Raw genomic sequence first — 25,246 nt, forward strand, 5'->3', positions numbered from 1 at the left:
TTACGATTCAACATGATTCAAACTCGTCTATCGATATTTTATAGGATCCTCTTAGTCATTTTGTAAACCCATTCTCTCTTTGACTATTTGACAGTTCCTAGTTCTCTCCCTCAACCTTTTCTTTTTGCATTATTACCATTAAACGATCCTTGGTACCGATTTACTTTATTGAACTTGTGCTTTCAATCAAAACACACGCACACGCACACACACAAACACAATTTAAGGTAGTTGGTTGTTTGAAAAGTTGATTTGGTTCATTAAATCCCAACTTATTTTAAATGGTTTCTTTAACTTGATTTGGGTTGTTAAAAGCCAACTTACCCAAAATGGTTAAGCTTAACTTGATTTGGGTCACTAAATCCCAACTTATTGAAATAGTCTTGTCAAACTTGTTTGTCTTGGGTAATTAAAGTCCAATATCAGTGAAATAGTTTTGAAAAGATTTGGGTTATGAACCCCTACATCTTTTGGAAATTGATTTTATAATAAATGGTTTATCGGAGGCTGATTTTAGTAAGTTAGATTGCTATCTTATTCAAAGTGAATCCACATCAGGTATTCTTACTAAGCAAATCCATTTCCTAGCCTTTTTTTGAAATATGCTCGGGTTGAATATAAAGGTGAGAAGAAGAAGAGTTTAGCTTGGATTTTGAAAAGAGGACAACTTGTGTGGTGAGTTGAACAAGTGTTTTAATGTGTTGATTGTAAACAACTTTATTATTTTAAACTTGAAATCGTTTATACTTTTAGGATTGTTCTATTTCTACAAGACTTAACTCTAAACTAATGCAAGTTTGGATTATAAAACTAAAATATTTTCTTAAAAGGGTTTTACAATTAAGCCCTAGCAAAGGGTGTTAAAAAATGGTAATTTTATTTTTTATTTTTATGTTTTTTTTCTTAATATGGCTTTACAATTTATGAAGTTCGATATTGTTTTTTTTGTTATGTTCTAAAAATTAAAATTGATTTATGATTTATAAAATTTGATTAAGAAAGAAACAATAATATCCTTAAACATGGCATGAACATATGCCTAAATAGGTTGTTCGACCGACGAATATCACTCGAATGGCAGATTCGTTCAGCAACTCTTAAGAGACAACATTGAATCATTCAAGCATCTTAATAGTTTAATTTCTACCGCATAGCCTCTACAGTAGTAATACTTATTTGGGACGTGATCAAATTTTAAGGTTTTGGAGGTGAGAATGTAAAATATAGAAATTTGGGGATTAAATCTTGAAACTTCTAAACTTGAAGGTATTATATTTTAGGATGTGATCAAGTTTTAAGGTTTTGGAGGTGAAAATATAAAATGTAGAAGTATGGGGACTAAATGTTGAAACTTCTAAACTTGAAAGCAAAGTTTTTGGGGACGTGAAAATTTTGAAGGTTTTAGAGGTGAAAATATAAAATGTAGAAGTATGGGGACTAAATGTTGAAACTTCTAAACTTGAAAGTATATTTGAGGTTTTGAAGGTAAGAATGTAAAATGGAGAAGTGTGGGGACTAAATATTGAAACTTCTAAACCTGAATAAATTTATGTCATTATTTTGACTCCCTCGTTGACCGATCTATCTAAAGAGTGAGGCGAGAGAGGAGTCGAAACGCTGGAGGAAATAATTAACTTACTCAGTTCGATCCCAGCTGAAAGAACAAATTACTGAAGAAACTCTACGGGAATTGAAGTGTAAGCGGTGAGTTGATTGAAAAGTAAAATCTTACAAAGGAAGTCTGCTAAAATCTTGCGTTGCTGAGAATTTGAGGTACGTTCTGAAACTGATAAATTGATGAAGAATAATTTGTCAATAAATAAATTGATGTGTTAATAAAGTTATATAGGACTTATTGAGTAAATTTATTAACGGGTAAGAAAAATGTCGATCTGGAATGTCGGAAACGTATTTTGACGTAATCTAGTCAAACCTTTGAAGTTTTTGAATTAGTGTAGTTAGATGATAAAATTAAACAATTTGTGAAGTTCATGAGCTGTTGTGGATGTTATGAACGAAAGGAATTAGTGGGAAAATGAATCTAAGAATGTGTATTTGTTGTGGATAGAAAAAGAGAATCAAACAGGGTAATAGGGAATTTAAACGATCCTTTAAGAGGGACATCGAAACATTATATTTAGATCAAAGATACCAGTCATTTACTGATTACCAATTCTGGTGTTTCGAATTTAGGCTGGTTAGTGATGGTATTTATAAGTGAACACTGTTGTAATTGTATTGATAGAATTGAATTCTGAATACCCAAATTGTACAGGTATTTATACACAGTAGGAAGGGGGAATAAGGCCTAAGTATACGGCACTAACTAACGGAATACACAAGATTTGGTAAACTATTTGAACGCTTTATTTTCATGTTGATCGCGTGGTTATTAGGTATAAACATGTGTTAAGGATCTAAAGTTGGGACATTGAAAAGAATTGACAAAGAAGAGTGAAGGGGTTGAGGGAAGGTATGTACATACTCAAATCAATTCAAGTTGAAATAAGAAATTAAGGAACAAATCCTATGAAAATTGATGCATAAGCTTGCAAACTGAAGAGTTTAGAAAAGGAGTCTGCCAAAGCTTGGTGTTGCTGGGAAATTTCATCCACTTATTTTAAGAAAAATCCCAATGTAGAAATAATAAAACATCAATTTGTATAATGTGGTGCGACAACTTACAACACCTACATCAGTTCATATCCGTCTTTTGAATCATAAATTCATAACTTGCATTATTTATCAAAGGAGTTTTATTGACAACAACAAAAAAAAAAAACAGTTAAGGACTGGTTATGAGGTTCTCTAAATGGCAACCAATTACTTCAGTTATGAGTTATGAAGATGTTTTTGTACATGATAACAGGTAGTGGAAACTCACACCGCAGTTATAATATTTCATCATTGAAGTACTCAAACTGCATACAGTCTATCTCAACAAATCAACATATCAATGGAATCTTCATCTTCATCTCCTTCTGCTATGGCCTTTTCTTCTCAGTTGTGGAAGTACCATGTTTTTCTTAGTTTTAGAGGAGAAGATACTCGTAAGACTTTTGTTGATCATCTCTACACGGCTCTTGTACAACAGGGGATCTACACTTACAAGGACGATGAAACACTTCCTCGGGGAGAATCAATTGCCCCATCCCTTGAGAAGGCCATTGAAGAATCACAAATTGCTGTCATCATATTCTCTAAAAACTATGCTGATTCTTCATGGTGCTTAGATGAACTTGTACATATCATGAAGTGCAAGGATACGAGAAATCAAATCGTTATGCCCATATTCTATGATGTGGATCCCTCTGAAGTGCGGAAACAAAAACGAAAATATGGAGAAGCTTTTGCTAAACATGAGTTGGAAAACCAGACCAAGGTTAAATCTTGGAGAAAAGCACTTGTGGATGCAAGTAACCATTCTGGATGGGAACCCCAACACATTGCCAACGGGTAATTAATTTCTTTCTTGGTTTGTGTACTTTTTATGCTTAAAGTATGTGTGCTCATCTACTATAAGTCATTTATACTGATTCCTTATAAGTTATTAAAAGGATAAAGCCAAATTCTTGATGATACATGTTTCTAGAGAACATCTAGTTATGTATAAAGAATTAATGATGAAAATAATTATACCCTTGCTATGCAGTACACCAATAAAAATATCTATATTTTAGAAGGGAAACAACAAGTATGATCTGAAGAAGTTCTATTAGCTATTATGAAAACACACCAGGTAGTACAGAGTGATGATAATAAGTAGGCTGTCATACAAATGCTTTGATTATTCTGGATGATGTTGATGACCTTAATTAGCTTTAACTAGATCACTTGATAAGCACCAAATATTATAATCACTACTACCGGAGATTCATGTTTGCTAAGAACTCACAAAGTAGACGGTGTCTAGGGTAGTAGTTTATGATAAGGCTATCTGTTATTGTAAGCATTTTTAATAATCCTTATATATATATATATATATATATATATATATATATATATATATATATATATATATATATATATATCCAATTTGCAGGCACGAGTCAAAATGCATCAAAAAGATTGTTGACACAATTTCACATAGGTTGTATCCGATAATTTCGAGTGTGGATGACAACCTGGTTGGAGTAGAGGCTCGCATGCAAGATTTGATGTCAACGATACAAATTGGGTTTGGTGGTAAGAGAATGATTGGAATATGGGGAGTTGGGGGTGGTGGTAAGACTACTCTTGCATCCTCTGTTTATGATGAAATTTCTAGTAAGTTCGATGGTTGTTGCTTTTTAAAAAATATTCGGGAGGAATCAAGTAATAAGAATGGTCTTGAAAAAATGCAAGCGGAAATTCTTTATGGGGTTTTGAAACAAAAGCTAGTGCAAGTAGGGAGAGTTGAAGAAGGAAGGCGCATGATAAAGGATAGGTTACATCATAGAAAGGTGTTGATTGTTCTTGATGATGTCGACAACCTTGAGCACCTAGAACAGTTGGCTGGATCACATGATTGGTTTGGTGAAGGAAGCCGAATAATAATCACAACTAGAGATGAGCATATATTAACTGGACACAAAGTAGATGTGATACACAATATTAGCTTGTTAAACAATGACGAGGCTATGAAGCTTTTTTGTAAGCATGCACCCCGAGGTCACAATCCTATAGAAGATTATGAGTTGCTTTCAAAAGATGTGGTTTCTTATGCCTGTGGGCTCCCATTGGCACTTAGAATTCTTGGTCGTTTCTTATGTGACAAAGATATGAATGAATGGAGGAGTGCGTTGGCTAGATTGAAAGAAATCCCGGATGCTAATATACTTGAAAAGCTAAAAATCAGCTTCGATGGACTTACACCTGTGGAGAGAGAGTTGTTCCTTGATATTGCATGTTTCTTCAGAGGGCATGATTATAAAGATGAAAAGATGATGATGATATTTGATGCTTGCGGTTTTCACCCTGTTATAGGCATAAAGGTGTTGATACAAAAAGCTCTCATAACTATTTCGAATAAAAGATTTAGTATGCATGATTTGGTACAAGAAATGGCACACTACATTGTTAGAGGGGGGCACCCTAACAATCCCGAAAAACATAGTAGAGTTTGGAAGAGGGAAGATGTTTTAAATATATGTGCTATGGATCCAATGGAGGTAATTGTTAAAACTAGCTTTTCGTGATATATATATATATATATATATATATATATATATATATATATATATGTTTTAATGAGCGCTTTTAACTATATCTTGACACCATTCCGTTCCTTGATCCCAGAACCTTGACAAGATTGAAGCTATAAATTATTGGTGTCTAAGAAGTACTCGCGAATTACAAGTTTTTCTTCGGGTCATTGCAAACATGAAGAAACTTCGGTGGATTGATGTGAGCCTTGGATTGACATCTACATTACCAGAAAATTTTCCACCAAGGGAGCTATGTTGTCTTATATTTTCTGGCCTCAAGGAAACACAAATTTGGGAGGGTTATAAGGTACTTGTTATCGTAAATGATTAAAATGGATTTATTATGTTAGCAAACTTTTAACTTATGTTCACTTGTGTTTACAGTATCTACCAAATTTGAGGACGATAAAGCTTGATCTATTGCTAAACCTAACGAAGACACCTAATTTTGATGGGCTTCGGAACCTTGAAAGATTCATGATTAGGGGATGTGGAAAATTAATAGAAATTCATCCATCATTTGGGCATTTGGAAAAGCTAGTTTACGTAGTGATAGACGGTTGTTTGAATCTTCAGATGCTTCCACCCATTACCCGATCGAAGAAACTTGAGACTCTTGAACTATCAAAGTGCAGTCGACTTTTTAATTCTTCAAGGATTCAGCAAAGTATGGAGAATGTAGAACATCTCCCAGAGCCTTTTCTTCCTCACAACATAAACCACGTAGGGCTACGCTTTTTTAATGGATGCTTGAGAAAGTTGGATCTCAGTGGTTGCTTTTTGGGAGATGGAGACATCAGCTCTACTGGTGTTTGGGAGTTTCCTAACTTGCAAGAACTCGATCTACATGGGAATAAGTTTTCAAGATTAAATTTTAGTCGAATTCCTCGACTGAAATGTCTCAATGTAAAATACTGCTTCCATCTTGTAGAATTGTTGGAGCTGCCATCAAGTATAGCTGTTGTCATAGCGGATGATTGTAACTCACTTGAAAGTTTTGGAGATATTTCAAACTGTAAATGGTTGTGGAAATTCTCATTGTGGGGGAACAACAAACTTGGTCCACTTGATGGTGACATATTACTAAACACCATGCTCCAGGTTTGGCTTTTCATTTTCATTCTCTTTGTACATATATAAACCCAAGCATAAGAAGAATACAGGTGACTCATAATGGAATGTGTTTGTTTTGTGGCAGGGAAATGCCAAAGATTACTTTATGAGTATCAACCTTTCAAACATTGACATTTGGATGAGGGAGTCTGTAGTTTGGATCGACTGGGTGAAGACTTATAATATGCAGCTTCCACACAATTGGTACAATCACTTTTCTGGGATTTTGATGTTCACTAAATGCAACAATCGGTATCTGCGCTTTAATATAATTATCAAGCAGGGTGTAGATGAAGATTTTCAATCTGAGATCTGGCAGGAATCTAATCAAACACTTGAGTCTTCTTTTCATGACACGTATGTAGGATATGTTTCCTTCAGTTCACTGAGGCGCACAGGGTACTTGAATTCAACGTACAATATGATTTCGTTTTCTATGGGGGATAGTTTGTTGTTGGATAGAGCTCAGAATAGGTTTAGAGCTAGAGTTGTACTCATTCCTAAAGATGATCCCGTGCAAACAGCAGCAGTTGCAACAAATTGCTCAGAATTTTGGGATAAGGAAGTTAATGATAGAAAGACATTTACCCTACAACATGATTCAAACTCCTCTATCAAGATTTCATGGTTTCCTTGGATCTGACAAACCCATTCCCACAGGTATTGAATAACTTTTTCTTGTGCGTTATTATTGGTGGTAACATTTACTCTTATAAATTTGTTATACTGTCAACCAAAACCTGAGCTGATAATAGATTCATGAGTAGCTTTAGTTTCAATTTATTAGTGGTCTGTTAATTGATCATGGACTCATGGTTGTTTTTGTTGATACCGATTACATCTAAACTAATTAGATCTAAAAGTGTATGGTAATATGTTTGCCTTTCTGAAACGATATTATGTGATTCTAGTACATTTCGACAACTTTTTCTGGTTGTTTGATCTTCAATTTGTGAAACACAGTGCTGGGGAACACCTATAATCAGCTCAATGTCATTTCAATATAAAAAAAAGGTTGAGAAATCAAGCCCTAAATCTGATCAGGGAAATGATATTCAAAATGGAAGTCATAAAGAACAAGCCCTTGAACAGTAGGTGAAAGCAGTTCCATATAAATCAAAAATTCATTAATTTCAAAACAAAAAGAAAGCCCAAAATGATAAAACCTATTGCTGGACTTAAGGCTCAGTAGCTAGCATGTGGATTTGTGCATAAACAAAACCAAAGCCAGAGTTTGCCCCAATAAAATCTGATAGTCATTCCTCTTTATAATGATGCTCAAGTTCTTGCTAAGAATCAATAGAAAATGATAGTAGTAAGATACAGCAAATGAAGTTAAAGGGAAGATGGTGAAGGCAATAATAGAAAGATGAGGTTTGTCTTTGATTACTTTGATGAAGATGATGAGGACAACGTTGCACTGAGTTTAGCCTCACAGATCCTCTAAAAAAACAAGTTTATGTTGATCCAAGGACTAAAGATCGGGTCTTCAAAGTAAGAACTTGAATTAATATTGATGAACTAAAAGGAAGTGAAACTGAAGTGCAATGCCCCAAAATTAGTATAAAGTAAAACCAAATTTTCTTTTCTTGTGTTTAAGACTTTTAATACATGCTTACGGTGTTCAACATACCAACATAAGGATACAATCGTATCACAACCATTAATTAGGGGTACATCATACTAACAAGAGGATACAATCATATCACAACTATACTATAGTTGCACATCATACCGACAACTATAGTTTAGGGGGCATTTGGGATTAAGTTTTGAAACAAAAAAAAAAAACACTTTATGATCATAAAAGAGTCACTACAAGAATCTTGTGCTATGCAGACGACTCCTATCCAGACGACACATGTCGTCGCCAAAAGTCGACCTATCCAGACTACATGTCGTCCGTAAAGGGTTTTCAAACGTTGACTCCCTTCCTTTGACCAGAAGAGCTATAGAGACGACATGTCGTCTGTATAAACTCGGCGGGAAACGTGAAATTTTTGGCGGTATATCGAAAATATTTACAAATGAAATGTCGTCTGGAAAAGTGTCTAAAATAATAATTTCGATTTATTTTAATTCCTTGTAGCAGGAAGTCAAAATGCCACCGTTTTTTTTATCCTGTACCGACAACATGTCGTCAGTATAGGGTGATTTAAAATTAATTTAGATTTATTTATTGTCCTTGTTAGAGAAACTGGAAAACGATGTCGTTTCTTATGCTATAGAGACGACATGTCGTCTGGAAAGGTGGGACCAATCCGCGTGAAATGTTTTTTTTTATTTTCTTTTATTTATTAATCACGTTAAGTGAAACGACGACGTATTGGGCTACCTTTACAGACGACATGTCGTCTGGAAAGGTGGGACCGGTCCGCGTGAAATGTTTTTTTTATTTTCTTTTATTTATTAATCACTTTAAGCGAAACGACGACGTATTGGGCTACCTATACAGACGACATGTCGTCTGTATAGTGTTTCCCTGTAACAAAACCCCATTTCAGCTTTCTGTTTGCAGTCGAGAACCGATCTTTTTTCTCTCAAGCTCGTCAGCGATCGTAGGGTGTTTCCAGCTCGAATTCGTTGGCCACCATAAAGGTAAAGTGTTTTGGTCCTTCATTGCTTCTTAATTTGTGATAACTTGTGCTTGATTTGTAATAATTTGGAGCCCTAAATCTAAGCCCCATTTATCTATTGGCCAACAAAAGGTTCAAGTGCTCAATAGAAAAGGGTTTCCAGTGATTAACCAAAATCTAACACTGATTTTGAGGTTAGTATATTGATTTCCTTTTGCTATTAAATACCACAGTCTACAGTGACGTTTTTTTTTTCAATAAATCATGATATGTATATGCATTTTTTTATGCACCATAATGCTCCATAAATCTTAAATGTCTAAATGTTAAATATGTGAAAAGAGGGTATAAGGCCACATTTTGCTTTTTTGCTTTCTAAGTGCATACAATGTTATATATTTGCCACATTTTGCTTTCTATGTGCATACAATGTTATATATTTTACTTATCTACAAGTAAAAGTGATGATAAAAGGCTATAAGATCTTTACAATTTGAGTTTATGTGCAACCTTATAGAACTAACAAACAAACTTCATGTATACATTATGTTAAGTTAGATACATTACCTTAAAAAGTATTATTTTGAGTTATTTGATGTAATTATATGCTATTGTTTGTATTGTAAAGTGTTTAATATAGTTTCAAAGTGTTCAATTTTGTTAGTGACTTAATGTTGGTCATTATGGCTTTAGCTTAATTAGGTTATTAATAGCAACATACTTTTAGTAATTTTAAAATAATTATGAAGTAAATGTGAATTAATTCAAATCAAATTAAATTAGTTTTAAAATCAAATTAATATTAATATTAAAATTAAATTAAATTAAATATAAAATCAAATTAATATGATTTTCTTATTAGGACACGTTGAATCGTTGATTTTTACTTTAAGTTTCTTCTTCATAACCATTGTAAATACTCTATCCAATCAATCTAATTTTTACTTCTCGAGTATATATTTTTTTATATACTTGAGAATACTCTATCCGTTCTCGGGTATATATTTATTTATCTAGCACAAATACAATCTAACTTTCAATAACTACATATATAATATAATTTTTAAAAGTGAAACATCGATGATGATCGATAAGAGTTGGATTAGAGAGAACCGAATGTCTTCAAAATACTTTGAAGGTCTTAAAAACTTTATGAAGATTGCTGAGAAACATGTCAACTCTAAAGGCAAAGTGCGTTGCCCGTGTAAAACGTGTGTGAATTCATATCGACATGTTTTGCCTACGGTTTATGCCCACTTACATGACATTGGGTTTCTAGAAACATATACTACATGGATTTATCATGGTGAGAAACATGTCGGTTCTTCGGATTTAAGCTACAATTCGAATCCAAGAACAAACACACCCACAAGTAATGAGATGTTTGATGTAATTGATGATGTTATGGCGGAACAAAATACAAATGAAGAAAATATAGACGAGGAGGGACGAGGTATAGACCCGGAATTTGATGATTTGTTTGAGGAGCTCAATACGAAGTTATACCCTAAATTTAGCGATATGTCTGCCTTAAACTTTTTGGCAAAGTTGTTGCATATTAAAGTTATCAATAGATGGACAAATAGTTCGTTTGATCAACTTGTAGAGTTACTAAGAGCTGCTTTCCCAAAGAGCAAGATTCCAGCTTCACATTATGAAGCTAAAAAGAAGTTGAAAAAGATAGGGTTAGGATATCAATCGATCCACGCTTGCAAAAATGATTGTGCTTTGTTTTGGAAGGAGAACTCGACGCGTCGGCATGGAAAAGGAAGATGCTTAAATATGCGAAAAAAGTTCAAGCACAGCGGTCAACCTTTACCTGTGGAAATTGATAGCGTCGGGGGACCTATAGATTCATAAATACAAATGGAAAAATGTTGACAAGGTTTATCTCAAACTTTGTGGCAAATCATGTACCACTCCATTATAGGAATTGGAGACGTGTTCCTTTCCATTACTATAAAGCTATGTATCCTGAAATTGAAGTAAGTACAAAATACTTTTTATATGTGAAAAATTTTATACTTTTCTAAATGTTTTTTTACTAATTAATTTTTTTTTTTTATTGCAGACATATTTTGATCTTGATATGTATCGGGGTACAAATCTGTGGGAAGCCGTTCGAGGGACTGTACAGAGCGACTGCCAAAGAGCTTATAAACAGCACAAACATGACGTGAAAGATTATTTTGATAGTGTTGGTGGATATGATGATGTGGAAGGTGCAAGACAAACTCCACCGGATGATATGGATGAGGAAGCTTGGAATAACATGATCGATCTTCTTTTTTTTGGATGAGGGTTATAGGAAGCAGTGCAAAGAAGGTAAAGAAAGCAGGTCCAAACTTCAAATTACGAGTTCTCATGGAAGTAGAACATATGCAGACAGACGACGTGAGGAGGTAACTAAATTTATTTGTATTTTATAAAAAATTTATTAACATTTATGTAAATATATTAATTGTTTTTGGCTTATTATAGAGTGAAAGAGGAGAAGACCCGCAACATATTGACGGTTGGAGACAGATGCGATTTAAAGAAAGTCGGGGATGGTGTACACCACAAGCAGAAATAGTTTGGGTAAGTAATAAAAAAAGTTAATAAGTTGTTTGATAAATATGTTATTATTATTTTAGTTGGTTTAAGGTATAATATTATTATTTTAGTGTATAAATTTAGTTATTTTTTTAATTAATATACTTTTAAATTTTTCTTTATCTTAGGAAAACATTCAACGAGAGAAGATGGTGATGCAATCACAACTCGGGGAGAACGAAAAGTTAAATGAAGAACAATGCCTCGCTTGTGCCTTCAGTGAGAGACGTGGGCATATTCGCGGAATTGGAAGGAAACCAAGCATCAACAATAATTTATTTCCAAATGAACATACCAAGCGTTCCAAAGCTTCCATATCCCAATCTTCAGATAATCTCCAAGTTGTTGTATTATCCCAACAAATTCAATTCATGCAGCAACAAATGCAACAAATGAACCAAATGTTTAATAACACTTTCGCGTCTTTCATTCCAAACTTCCAACCACAACCAATGCCACAATTCCAGTTTAATCCCAATATGGTTCCACAAAATAACCCCGAAACATCAAATGAACCCTTTTTATCAATTGACTATTATAACCCACTTTATAAATTTAAGTTTAAAATGTCATCTATACCCTTCATAAACTTTCAAAATATCATATTTACCCAAATTATTAATTTATTCAGTTTTAATAAGGTAAAAACTATTAATAACTAATTAATTATTTACTCCTATTTTATTGTTTTCATGAATTGTTTGCATCATAAACATAGATTCGTGACATGCGGAAAACTGGGTAGATCTCAGACTTAGAAAAGCTTCATTAAAAAACTCTCTAGTAAGATACTAGAGAGTAGAGAGGGGGAAAAATTACAAAGAAAATACAGCAATCAATGCTAGGATTATGCATCCAGTTCGTCCAAACAATGAGACTTATGGGACCTAGAAGCCAACCACATGTAAGAGTGGTGCACCACTAAATAAAAACATCTCCTTTTGGATTCTTCTTTTTTATTATCTGCAAATTAACCCTAACCTGTTCCCCAAGCACCAAAGAACCCAAAGGCTGCATCCAACCACCACATCGACAACTTTCTTAGCATTACAGGATCCTCAAAAGCCATGTTGCATTTTCTCAATTCAACTTGAAATGCAGAGTTAAAATCTCTAGTCATCCATAGTACATTCTGTATAAGAGGGTTGTGGGTGTGATGGAGGTTTTTTTATACTATGCGTCAATGCCTATACATGCTCAGGTAAGTTTGGTTATTACAGTTATTTTTTGTAATATGTTCATGCTTTCATATATAAGTTTATTTTACAATGATGTGTAAGCAACTCATTTCACTCACTCCATGCTTTAATCATCTCTATTTTTGGAATTAAGTTTTAATGAGTACTTGTAATTTCATTCAAACAAATGCTTACAAAAATGAAAACATAAAAAACCACCAATATAGATCTTGAGAAGGTCAAAGCAGTTTTTAACAAAAAATAAAAATTAAAGACAATTATTTTAGCCCTATAACTACAAAAGATGGAAATCTTAATATGTATATTCATTAATATACCTTGACAAAATAAGGCATATAAAAGTTAACTTTTAAGATAAGTAATATATATTTGCATCTTCTCTATAAAGTCAACCCACCAATAAAAAGAAAGACAAAAAGGAATCCAATGTCCAAACTACAAAGATTATGGAAACATTTAGTTTATTAAGTAGGTAGCAAATTCTACATAATTTATTGTAAATAGGTTTGAGTGGACTTTGAATCTTCTCACCTAATATTGTTTCTTTCACATTTTGTTTTGAAGAAATAGTTATGATGACGAAATGTAATCATTAATTGATCAATAATAATAAATATATACATCACCTGGTCCAATCATGGTAAAAGGTAATCGTAAACTAATTACGTGGTCCAATGATTTTGTAAAGTTTCAGTACTATATCATATTTATAATAATTTAATAACAGTGTGATAAGAAATGGACATTTCCTCTTTGTTCCTTCTTATTGTCTTTTTGGAAAAAAAAAAGAATATATAATTCCACCTGTTTGGTCTTATCTACTCTTAAGTACTATTAAGTTCAGTTTTGGCGTGTTTGAAAAAATAAGTAGGAGATATCAATTGGTATGTGAAAATGGTTCACCTCATGTCACCATAGATCACTACACCTTAATGAACAAAAAACGTTTTCCATTTTAAATTGAGGTTTATGAGTAACGGTGTCTATCCAGTTGATAATTTATACACACACACACAATATTGGCTTTTTGATAAATCTGAAATTTCTTGAAAACCCACACCTGCTTATATATAGTTCATTTTATTGTGGTGCTCTAAACAACATACCTTCCATCTCAACAAATCAACACATCAATGGCATCTTCTTCTGCTACTGCTCCAGCCTTTACTTCTCAGTCGTGGAAGTATGATGTTTTTCTCAGCTTTAGAGGAGAAGATACTCGTAAGACGTTTGTGGATCATCTCTACACAGCTGTTGAACAACAAGGGATCTTTACTTACAAGGATGACGAAACACTTCCTCGGGGCGAATCGATTGGTCCATCTCTTATAAAGGCTATAGAAGAATCGCAGACTGCTGTCATCGTATTCTCTGAAAACTATGCATATTCTTCATGGTGCTTAGATGAACTTGTACATATTATGGAATGCAAGGATAAGAGAGGCCAAATCGTTATACCCATATTTTATAACGTGGAACCATCTGAAGTGAAAAATCAAAGAAGAAAATATGGGGAAGCACTTGCCAAACATGAGTTGGAGAACAAGAACAAAGTTAAAACTTTGGTACAAACATTTTTGGATGACCCTTGGGGATGGCTCTCTGCACCGCGAGAACAAAATAAGAAATACGGAAAAATATATGCCAAGCAAGAGTTGGAGTACAAGACCAAGATTGCATCTTGGAGACAAGCACTTGCGGACGCAGGTAACATCTCTGGATGTGAACCAAAGCAAATTGCCAACGGGTAATTTTCTTTTTCTTTTTTGCGCTTTTTATGCTCAAGTAATGTGTGCTCTATCCCACACCTATACATGTAGCTTGTAAGTTTTATACAAATGTTTAAAGTAACTTGATGATGTTAATGACCTTAATAGATAAACAGTGGCCTTGACTAGATCAATAGATCTGTTTAGTATGTTAAAAGATATCTCAACTTCAAGGATTATAGATAAGCTTAAATCAAGTTATCATGGCTTCATTCAGAGTTCTAATTAATGTCCGTACATGATGCCTCACTTGAAGCTACAACAAATAAACCATCTTGTTTTGCTTTTCGCTATTTGAAACTCGCCGATGTTTCCAATGAAAATTGTTGCAAACTATTTGTGATATTTATTTTGAAAGTTCTATTTTGAATGTGTCAATCTGAAATATAAAGGGTGATTAGGAGTTTAGGACCCCCCCCCCCCCCCCCCCTTTTTTCTTCATGAGGCATCAAACAAATTACCTCTTTTATTAATTTGAGTGTGTGTTAATTATCCTTGTATATCCAAAGTGTAGGCATGAATCAAAGGTTATCAAAGAAATTGTTGACACAATTTCACAGAGATTGAAGCTAGTAACTTTAGGTGCAAATGGGAACCTGATAGGAATAGCGGCTCGCATGCAAGCTTTACAATTGGAGTTACAAATTGGGTTAGGTGGTGTGCGCATGATTGGAATATGGGGGGTTGGGGGTGGTGGTAAGACTACTCTTGCTTCTTCTATATATGATGAAATCTCTAGCAAGTTTGATGGTTCCTGCTTTGTAAAAAATATCCGGGAGGAATCAAGTAAGAATGGCTTGGAAAGCTTGCAAGAAAACATCCTTTCGGGTGTTTTAAAACAAAAGCAACCACAGGTAATCAGGAGAATCGAGGAAGGAAGACGCATGATACGAAGTAGGTTATGCCACAGAAAGCTGTTGATTGTTCTTGATGATGTTGATCACCTTGACCAACTAAAAGCATTAGCTGGGTCGTATGACTGGTTTGGTGAAGGAAGCCGAATAATAATCACAACTAGAGATGAGCATGTGTTAAATGCACACAGGGTGAATGTGATCCACAATATTAGATTGTTAAACAATGATGAGGCTATTAAGCTATTTTGCAAGCATGCGTTCCAGGATGACAGACCTCGGAAAGATTATGAGCAGCTTTCAAAAGATGTGGTTTTTTATGCCGGTGGGCTTCCGTTAGCAATCAAAGTTCTTGGTTCTTTTCTGTGTGACAAAGACATGAATGAGTGGAGGAGTGCATTAACCAGGCTGAAAGAGATCCCAGAGACTGAAATTGTGGAAAAGCTCAAAATCAGCTTTGATGGACTTAAAGGGGTTGAGAAAGAGTTGTTCCTTGATATTGCATGTTTCTTCAGAGGGGAGTATAAAAATGAAAGAGCAATGATGATACTTAATGCTTGTGGCTTTCATCCTATCATAGGACTGAAGGTGTTGATACAAAAGGCTCTCATAAATATTTCTTCAGATGGAATGTTTGATATGCATGACCTGGTGCAAGAAATGGGACACTACATTGTTAGAGGGGAACACCCTAAGGATCCTGAAAAGCATAGTAGAGTTTGGAAGGAGGAAGATCTCCGAACAATATGTGCTATGGATGCTATGATGGTAATGGTTAAGCTAGTTTTTCATGATATACATGTATAAAAAGAAGCACTCTTATGCAACTGACATCATTAATTTTGTTCCTCTGTCACAGGAGCTTGACATGATTGAAGCGATAAAGAGTGTTTTGTTGGCTGATCCGATACATCTTCCTCCAATTGTTGCAAACATGAAGAACCTTCGGTGGATTGAATGGAATGGTGGTCTTGCAAATCCCTTGCCCACTCACTTTTCACCAAGGAAGCTTTGTTTTCTAAAATTGGGTTGCATACGGCCAAAACAACTTTGGGAGGGTTATAAGGTAATGCTATTTTATTTAATTATTAAATTAAAGAAAGTGATAGACGAAGCAAATAGTTATGTCACTAGTTATTGGCTTCGTGAAACAATCTCGGTTGTAGCGTTTCTATAACTAGCTAACAGACTAAAGCATGAATCATTATATATCTTTATATATGTTCTTTGTGTTTTTTAAACCTGGTTTTGTTTTTATTTTAGTAATGAAATATATAAGTGTTATTTCATGAAACATCTCACATTTTGTTGCGAAAAAGATTTAATTGTTGGGAATAAATCATAAATGTGATGTATGAAATATAAACTTCACATCACATGTCATGTACCATTAAATAACATGAGTAATCAACATAAAGCTTGTTAAAAAGGATCCATGCTATGTAGGGTGACAAGACTTTTTTTAAAAGGATCCATGAAGTTAGGGGTGTTCAAAATTCGGGTCAACCAAATAGACAGTCTATTCCATTTGTTATCTGGGTCAACTAATCACTTACCTTTTCTTTTTTTCATTTTTTTTTTCAAAAAGTATGGATAACCGATTTTGATTTGGTTTTATAGCGATTAAATTTTTTAGACAATTCATATGTAATAACCATGAACTTTTTGAATAATCACTTGTTTCATATGATATTGAGATTCTAATCCATGGTATTTTATATCAAGCTCATGCCTCGTATAAAAACCCTCATGTTTCGACATTAAAAAAAGTTATTTTCGTTGAGTTTTTGAATATAAATATCGTATTATTATTTGGCTAATATTTCTATCTAAATGTACATTTTATTGATTGATAAATGATAACTACTATGAAAAGAAAGTGATCCATAACCCTTTAAAGAATAAAGTCTTGTGTATGGCAAAATTAAAGTTGTTGTGTACGGATCAACTCCCATTATGAAAACCGATGTCATCAGTTCGGGTTGACAAAATGTTTGTGGTTTTTTTTATTGGATTACTATCGTCCATCAAGTGAACCTAATTTGTATCAATCTAAATGTTTCATTTACAGATGGCATGAATTGATTTTTTCTGATTATCATGAGATACGGAAATAGTATATATGTCACTGAACGAGCATATCATGATTTTTTTAAATTAATTTTATATAGATATTCCTTGAACTTCTACAACCTTTATACACTTTTGACTTGTTTGCATTTGTATAGAGCAGTATCTCCCAAGTTTGAGAATCATGGAACTTCATAATGTGAATAACCTCATCAGGACACCAGATTTTGACGGAATTCCAAATCTTGAAAGATTCCGTCTTTCTCAATGTCCGACTATAAAAGAGATTCATCCATCTATTGGGTGCTTGAAAAGACTTGTTTTCTTATCTGTAGAGCATTGTTTCAGTCTTGAGATGTTTCCACCCATTACCCGATTAAAGATACTCGAGACCCTTACATTCACAGGATGCCCTGAACTTTTTAAACTCTCAGAAATCCAACCACTGAACATGGACAATTTTCCACATCTTCATTTAGATACTAGTGACACGGAAGTTAAGAAAATACAAAAGGACCTTACTGGGCTACGGCTATTTCAGAATGGCTTAAGAGAGTTGGTTCTTAGCTACTGCAATTTGAGAGATAAGGACATGAGCACTGCTGCTTGGGATTTGCCTAACTTGGGAAAACTCGATCTAAGATCAAATGAATTTTCACAATTAAATTTTAGTTGCTTACAACTCCCTCGGGTCAAAATGCTGGACGTGTCAGGTTGTAGACACCTTGTAGAATTGTCTGAGCTCCCATCAAGTATAGCTGTTGTTAAGGCAGATCGTTGTACATCACTTGAAAGCTTTGGAGACATTTCAAACTGTAAATGGTTGTGGAAAGTCTCACTCCTGAGGAACAATAAACTTGGTGGTGACAAATTACTACACTCCATGCTCCAGGTTTGGCTCTACCTACCTTTCGTATTCTATTCTTTATCATATAAATCGAAACATAATTAAGGATAATTGACTCTGTTTTCCATGAAAGGGGCGTGCTATTGAAGATTACTATATTAGTATCACTATTCAACCGCAGATTCCAAAGGGGTTTGTTAGTAGACTCTTTAAGGGAAACACATTTACACAGCATCTTCCAAATGATTGGTATGATGACTTTTGTGGGTTTTTAATATGCATTGTTACCAAATTACCATGTCCGTGTGTGAATATAATCATCAAGCAGGAGATAGTTCAAGATTCTCAATCTGAGGTTTGGGAGGAGTCTGATAATGAAAAATTGGAGACCAAATATGATGAAACCAGTATTTCCGTAGGATATGTCTCATTTAATAAACTGAAGCACACTGCATTTTTGAATTCATCATACAATATGATCACGTTTTCCATAGACGACATGGGTCAGCAGTCGTATGCAGCTGCAAGTTACGTTGGAGGTGAGCTTGTTCCAAGGGGAAATGAAGGTGATGATCAGGTGCAAACAGCAGATGGCTCAGAATTTTGGGACAAGGAAAATGAAGATGGTTCAAACACGTTTACTATCCAACAACATGATTCGAAGTCTTCCATCGAGATCTTATGGCAACACTATGGCGACAGGTTATCCAATACTGCCCGACAGTTATTTCAAGGATCTGGCATCTCGTAGTTCACTATCAACTTTTTCTCTTACATTATCATCATTATATGATAACATTTACTTTTATGAGTACTGTTATTGTGAAACAAAGTCTACAAAAATGACATTTCCATCTGTGTTTCCCCATCACCTATTTCCAGCTTTCTTGATATTCTTTCATATCATGATTACTGCATGCTGCGACGACGATCACTTTGGTTGTAAGTCTTGGTGGGTTTTTTTATTTATTTATAGATTTGAGGATATTTTTGTAGCCTTGTTATTGACCGTTATCAATATTTTCCTGACTTTTCATTCTATTTCTGTGGGTTTCTGAGTTTCTCTGTTTCCAATATAGTTTTGAAGCTTAATTCATTATTTTTGCATCATTTACGACAATAGAGATACTTGGGGTATATGGGTATTCCAGAGTAATTAGTAGTTGTAATTGGGTGGAAGTTATTTAAAATGTTTAGTTTTGCGCCGTCTTTATGATATGAGATTGCATGACTTGGTTATTCAAATAAGCTAAATACCTGTTTGCAAAGGCGGAATGGAGGAGGGAATGAAATGGAGCCGTTCCTTTCCGTTCCAAAAACTTGTTTGTTTGTCATTGTGGAAAGGATTGGCATTCCTTCAAGATGGACAAGCCACAGACCTCCCAGGCAGATGTTCAAGAAAGATTGCCGGCTTTAAAAGTCTGGCTAGAAATTGAAGAAAAAGAAGGAAGGTACGAGGCCCAACAGTTTACAGCCAAATGGGCAGTGGGCTTCTCAGGGGGATGAAAATTCTAAACTGTTTCACAACCATAGTAGGAGAAAGAAAAAGATTCATGGCATTCTCTCAAATGGCCTCCAACTCGGCTGAAGTAAAAGATGTTTATCTTGAATCTTTCAAAAACAGGTTTCAAGAACGTGTTGGTCCTAGTCTCCTAGACCTGTTCATGCTCACTCAAGTTTCAAGAAACTTTCAGTTATAGACAGGGAGTTGCTGGAAAGACCTTTCACTAGTAATGAAATAAAACAACTCGTATGGTATAATGGTAGTGTGGGTCTTCCAGATTGCCTCACCCTGATGGGTATTCTATCGAGTTTATCAGACATTTTTGGAAAATACTCCGAGGAAACGTAGAGGCTGCTATTAACGTGTTTGAAGAATCTAAAAACATCCCCAAAGGGTGCAACGCTTCTTTCATAATACTAAAGCATAATTGTGGAGCACATTGTTCTTTGGTCTTTCGATTGGATGACAAATAGGAATCATAAATATGTAGGGAAAATGACTTAAAAGCCCAACGAAGTTTTCAAACCATTCAAAAAACCCCAATCATGTTTTGTTTGTTCAAAAAATCCCAACGAACTTAACATTTTGTCTAAAAAGTCCAACAAAGTTTCAAATTGTTCAAAAAATCCCAATTTTGTTTTGTTTAAGTTCGTTGGGTTTTTTTTGAACAGTCAAAACATTATTGGAGTTTTTTAAACGTTTTGGAAACTTTGTTGGCCTAACAAGTCATTTTTTCGATACGGTAATAAGTCACGTCATCTATTTCTTTTATTTGACTTTTAGGAAATTGTAACTTAGTTGGGCTTTTTAGACAAAATGTTAAGTTTCTTGGGTTTTTTTGAACAAACAAAACATGATTGGTGTTTTTTAAACGGTTTCAAAACTTCGTTGGGCTTTTAAGTCATTTTCCCTAAATATGTATATATTGGATTTTTTGGATTGAAAATCCAGATATATCAATTCCTATGTAATTTTTTTGGATGTTTTCTCTAGCTTCCTGCTTTAGGTTTTTATTTATTTATTTATTTTTGTAAGTCAATCATTCACTTGTTTAAAAAACTCAAAGATTACAATATAAAATTCTAAGTGTTTAAACAATTGCTGATTTTTTTTCTTTTTATATAAACAATTATCGGTTTTTTGTATTTTTTTTATTAGCAGAAAATATTACTTTTTCATACATTACAAATTTTCTTCAAACATCACTTATACAAGCTAAACAGACCAAAAACAAACAAGCAGTTGAAACGTGGAAGGAGAATGGAGACAAATCAAATTGATATCAAATCGAAAACTTGTGTTCGATGCATCGTCAAACTCGGTCAAACATCCTTTCTTTTAACTCTAGAATCATCATATTTCGTTATCATCCACTTAATTAATTCCTCTGTTACTTGACGAATCTTCTGAACTTATAGCTTTCAAAATAGGTTATGTCCTTTTTCAGATTCTTATTGGACAAAAAAGTTGTGAAAATACTCAAAATAGCTTCCATTGGGAAAGTGGTCCCATCAAAGATATTGTAAATTTGGGCAGCCTAGTTAATTTAGTTAACTAGCCCAAGTTATATGGCCCATGTATCTATATTTTTTTTTTGAAACTTCAAAGAAGGTTAACCTACTCCTAAATTCCACATATACCTCCTAAGAGACTTGAACCCATGACCTCTCATTTGAGAGACTCACTCCTTACCGCTAGGCCAAAGGCCATTTGGTCCATGTATCTATTTGTGTAATACTCAGTGAAGAGAGGCAGTAAGAAAAGAAAAATGAATCACGAAAATTGTAGAGGATAAAAGGGAGGTCAATTTCCTATCCTAATATAAAGCTCTCCCTTCTAGTGTGGATGTAGCAAGTTTGTTGAACCATGTAAATCTTTTGTGTTATTCTCTATTTACTTTCTTGCTTGGTTATTGTCATTATTTGTTTTTGGGTCTAAGAGTAAAAACGGGAAACTGATCAGAAATTTAAGGTTAGTTTTGTTTTCTCTTTTTTCTGCATTGTTTCTGCTGGAGCAACAGGTATATATTCCTGTTAACTTATGGTGTGCAACATACGTACTGGGTCATATTAATCTTCAAGATATTGGGACATATTAATCTTGATCATCACCAAGTGCCATAAGTCCATAGTCCAAATCAGTGTTTTTTCTTTTATTTATTTATTTATTTTGAAGTTGTGGTACATTGGCTTAGCTTCGTCATAAACTAGCTGGTCCACAATTGGATCCATTTCATTAACAAAAAAAAAAAAAAAAAACAAAAAAACTTCATTATCAAACAAACTATAAAGTTTTATTTATTCTTAATATATCTTCTTCTCAGAAACTTTTTACAATAACTACAATGGACCTTGACTGAAAGGAAGGTAACATGCTCATCTCCAAACAAAAAAGAAGCATGTATAGGTTATAACCCGTGGACATCACGACTGAGAAAAACTAATTTAATTAAATTATAGGGTTAATCTAAAACAATATCTTATTATTATTTTTTTTCTTGTTTTTTTTTCGGATTAAACCTCAAATTTATTATTTTCTTGGAAAAAACCTTGTATTTTTTTCATTTTTTCTTATCCGGCTTTTTAGTCATTTTTTGCCAAAAAAATTGTAAAGTATATCATATACTTATTTTATTAAATTGTATTTTCTTGAGACATTTGTTAAATAAGTATTTATAAACTAATATAATTTTTGATAATTATTTAAAGATAAAAAAGTAATTACATGTGTAAAAAGTTATTGAAAAAAAAATATACGGACTTATACCGATATACTAACAAAGTATAGGGATTAAATTCAAACTTCAAATAAGAAGCGTGGAATTGGATTAGAGGAGGTATATGAATGTTTAATAGAGAAAAAGTAAATACCTCCAAGAAAATCTAACTCATTGCCCTCTAGTTCGAATGAAAAATGATGCACATGAGCTACGATGTGCTGCTATTACCGATTCAAATGGATGAATTTTCGGGATATATTGTACCTGGTATGAAGCTGCGATTTTAAAAAGTAAAAAATTATGATTAGGGGATGTAGAAAATTAATAGAAATTCACCCATCATTTGGGCATTTGGAAAAGCTAGTTTACGTAGTGATAGACGGTTGTTTCAATCTTCAGATGCTTCCACCCATTACCCGGTCCAAGAAACTTGAGACTCTTGTACTCTTAAACTGCAATCAACTTTTTAATTCTTCAAGGATTCAACAAAATAGGGAGAATGTAGAACATCTCCTATAGCTTTTTCGTCCTCACAACATAAACCACGTAGGGCTACGCTTTTTTAATGGATGCTTGAGAAAGTTGGATCTCAGTGGTTGCTTTTTGGGAAATGGAGACATCAGCTCTACTGGTGTTTGGGAGTTTCCTAACTTGCAAGAACTCGATCTACATGGGAATAAGTTTTCAAGATTAAATTTTAGTCGAATTCCTCGACTGAAATGTCTCAATGTAAAATACTGCTTCCATCTTGTAGAATTGTTGGAGCTGCCATCAAGTATAGCTGTTGTCATAGCGGATGATTGTAACTCACTTGAAAGTTTTGGAGATATTTCAAACTGTAAATGGTTGTGGAAATTCTCATTGTGGGGGAACAACAAACTTGGTCCACTTGATGGTGACATATTACTAAACACCATGCTCCAGGTTTGGCTTTTCATTTTCATTCTCTTTGTACATATATAAACCCAAGCATAAGAAGAATACAGGTGACTCATAATGGAATGTGTTTGTTTTGTGGCAGGGAAATGCCAAAGATTACTTTATGAGTATCAACCTTTCAAACATTGACATTTGGATGAGGGAGTCTGTAGTTTGGATCGACTGGGTGAAGACTTATAATATGCAGCTTCCACACAATTGGTACAATCACTTTTCTGGGATTTTGATGTTCACTAAATGCAACAATCGGTATCTGCGCTTTAATATAATTATCAAGCAGGGTGTAGATGAAGATTTTCAATCTGAGATCTGGCAGGAATCTAATCAAACACTTGAGTCTTCTTTTCATGACACGTATGTAGGATATGTTTCCTTCAGTTCACTGAGGCGCACAGGGTACTTGAATTCAACGTACAATATGATTTCGTTTTCTATGGGGGATAGTTTGTTGTTGGATAGAGCTCAGAATAGGTTTAGAGCTAGAGTTGTACTCATTCCTAAAGATGATCCCGTGCAAACAGCAGCAGTTGCAACAAATTGCTCAGAATTTTGGGATAAGGAAGTTAATGATAGAAAGACATTTACCCTACAACATGATTCAAACTCCTCTATCAAGATTTCATGGTTTCCTTGGATCTGACAAACCCATTCCCACAGGTATTGAATAACTTTTTCTTGTGCGTTATTATTGGTGGTAACATTTACTCTTATAAATTTGTTACTGTCAACCAAAACCTGAGCTGATAATAGATTCATGAGTAGCTTTAGTCTCAATTTATTAGTGGTCTGTTAATTGATCATGGACTTATGGTTGTTTTTGTTGATACCGATTACATCTAAACTAATTAGATCTAAAAGTGTATGGTAATATGTGATTCTAGTACATTTTGACAACTTTTTCTGGTTGTTTGATATTCAATTTGTGAAACACAGTTCTGGGAACACCTATAATCAGCTCAATGTCATTTCAATATAAAAAAGGTTGAGAAATCAAGCCCTAAATCTGATCAGGGAAAGGATATTCAAAATGGAAGCCATAAGGAACAAGCCCTTGAACAGTAGGTGAAAGCAGTTCCATATAAATCAAAAATTCATCAATTTCAAAACAAAAAAAAAATCCCAAAATGATAAAAACTATTGTGGGATTTTAGGCTCAGTAGCTTGCATGTGGATTCGTGCATATACAAAACCAAAGCCAGATTTTTCCCCAGTAAAATCTGATAATGTCATTCCTCTTTCTAATGATGCTCAAGTTCTTGCTAAGAATCAATAGAAAATGATAGTGGTAAGATACAACAAATGAAGTTCAAGGGAAGATGGTGAAGGCAAGAATAGAAAGATGAGGTTTGTCTTTGATTACTCCGATAAAGATGATGAGGACAAAGATGCACTCAGTTTAGTCTCACAGATCCTCCAAAAAAGCAAGTTTATGTTGATCCAAAGACTAAAGATTTGAGTCTTCAAAGTAAGAAATTGAATTAATATTGATGAACAAAAGGAAGTGAAACCGAAGTGTAAACCCCTAAAACTAGTATAAAGTAAAACCAAATATTATTTTCTTGTGTTTATGAATTTTAATACGTGCTTACGGTGTTCAACACACTAACAAAAGGATACAATCATATCACAACCACAATTTGGGTGTACATCATACTAATAAGAGGATGCAATCATATCACAACTATACTTTAGTTGCACATCATACCAACAACCATAGTTTAGGGGGTATTTGGGATTAAGTTTTGAAACAAAAAAAAAACACTTTAAGAGCGTATTAACTTTTACAGTAGTAAAACAAAGTTTTTAAAAAAGTGTTTGGATTAGCTTCTGTATCGTCAAAAAGATATGTTGATAAACACTTTTTCGAGTGTTTAA

General features: G+C 33.9%; 3 protein-coding genes across 6 annotated transcripts; all 3 read left to right on the plus strand.

The window, feature by feature from the left end:
- The first annotated feature begins 1,582 nt into the window (after window positions 1–1,582).
- On the plus strand, window positions 1,583–7,191 carry LOC145068380 (disease resistance protein Roq1-like). Of its 4 annotated transcripts, none has more exons than XM_079015337.1 (7): window positions 1,583–1,773; window positions 2,276–2,348; window positions 2,870–3,456; window positions 4,043–5,150; window positions 5,278–5,493; window positions 5,571–6,287; window positions 6,385–7,191. In XM_079015337.1, exons 3-7 carry the CDS (start codon window positions 2,957–2,959, stop codon window positions 6,940–6,942), a joined length of 3,099 nt encoding a protein of 1,032 aa, XP_078871463.1. In that variant the 5' UTR covers window positions 1,583–1,773; window positions 2,276–2,348; window positions 2,870–2,956; the 3' UTR covers window positions 6,943–7,191. The 4 variants fall into 4 exon arrangements, with proteins under 4 accessions (XP_078871463.1, XP_078871466.1, XP_078871465.1 ...); XM_079015340.1 differs by having other exon boundaries at window positions 4,091–5,150; XM_079015339.1 differs by lacking the exon at window positions 2,276–2,348 and adding an exon at window positions 2,397–2,473.
- A 6,376-nt stretch (window positions 7,192–13,567) lies between these two features.
- Window positions 13,568–19,250, plus strand: LOC145068379 (TMV resistance protein N-like). The gene is made up of 5 exons (XM_079015336.1): window positions 13,568–14,416; window positions 14,953–16,060; window positions 16,152–16,358; window positions 17,526–18,254; window positions 18,343–19,250. The coding sequence occupies exons 1-5, from the start codon at window positions 13,803–13,805 to the stop codon at window positions 18,958–18,960; spliced, it is 3,276 nt and encodes a 1,091-aa protein (XP_078871462.1). The 5' UTR covers window positions 13,568–13,802; the 3' UTR covers window positions 18,961–19,250.
- A 321-nt stretch (window positions 19,251–19,571) lies between these two features.
- On the plus strand, window positions 19,572–24,098 carry LOC145066992 (uncharacterized). The gene is made up of 3 exons (XM_079014225.1): window positions 19,572–19,660; window positions 23,026–23,356; window positions 23,454–24,098. Exons 1-3 carry the CDS (start codon window positions 19,572–19,574, stop codon window positions 24,009–24,011), a joined length of 978 nt encoding a protein of 325 aa, XP_078870351.1. The 3' UTR covers window positions 24,012–24,098.
- The last annotated feature ends 1,148 nt before the right edge of the window (window positions 24,099–25,246 follow it).

Source organism: Lactuca serriola, chromosome 8 (assembly GCF_051521515.1).
Source record: "Lactuca serriola cultivar US96UC23 chromosome 8, Lser_US96UC23_V15, whole genome shotgun sequence".
NCBI classification, from domain to species: domain Eukaryota; kingdom Viridiplantae; phylum Streptophyta; class Magnoliopsida; order Asterales; family Asteraceae; genus Lactuca; species Lactuca serriola.

Coding starts and splice junctions, on each gene's coding strand:
- LOC145068380 (XM_079015337.1), top strand. CDS start 2,957: ATGGAATCTTCATCTTCATCTCCTTCTGCTATGGCCTTTTCTTCTCAG. Junction 5,151..5,277: donor GTGCTATGGATCCAATGGAG/GTAATTGTTAAA, acceptor CCTTGATCCCAG/AACCTTGACAAGATTGAAGC. Junction 5,494..5,570: donor AAATTTGGGAGGGTTATAAG/GTACTTGTTATC, acceptor TTGTGTTTACAG/TATCTACCAAATTTGAGGAC.
- LOC145068379 (XM_079015336.1), top strand. CDS start 13,803: ATGGCATCTTCTTCTGCTACTGCTCCAGCCTTTACTTCTCAGTCGTGG. Junction 14,417..14,952: donor CCAAAGCAAATTGCCAACGG/GTAATTTTCTTT, acceptor TCCAAAGTGTAG/GCATGAATCAAAGGTTATCA. Junction 16,061..16,151: donor GTGCTATGGATGCTATGATG/GTAATGGTTAAG, acceptor CCTCTGTCACAG/GAGCTTGACATGATTGAAGC.
- LOC145066992 (XM_079014225.1), top strand. CDS start 19,572: ATGGACAAGCCACAGACCTCCCAGGCAGATGTTCAAGAAAGATTGCCG. Junction 19,661..23,025: donor ATTGAAGAAAAAGAAGGAAG/GTACGAGGCCCA, acceptor GTTGGATCTCAG/TGGTTGCTTTTTGGGAAATG. Junction 23,357..23,453: donor TACTAAACACCATGCTCCAG/GTTTGGCTTTTC, acceptor GTTTTGTGGCAG/GGAAATGCCAAAGATTACTT.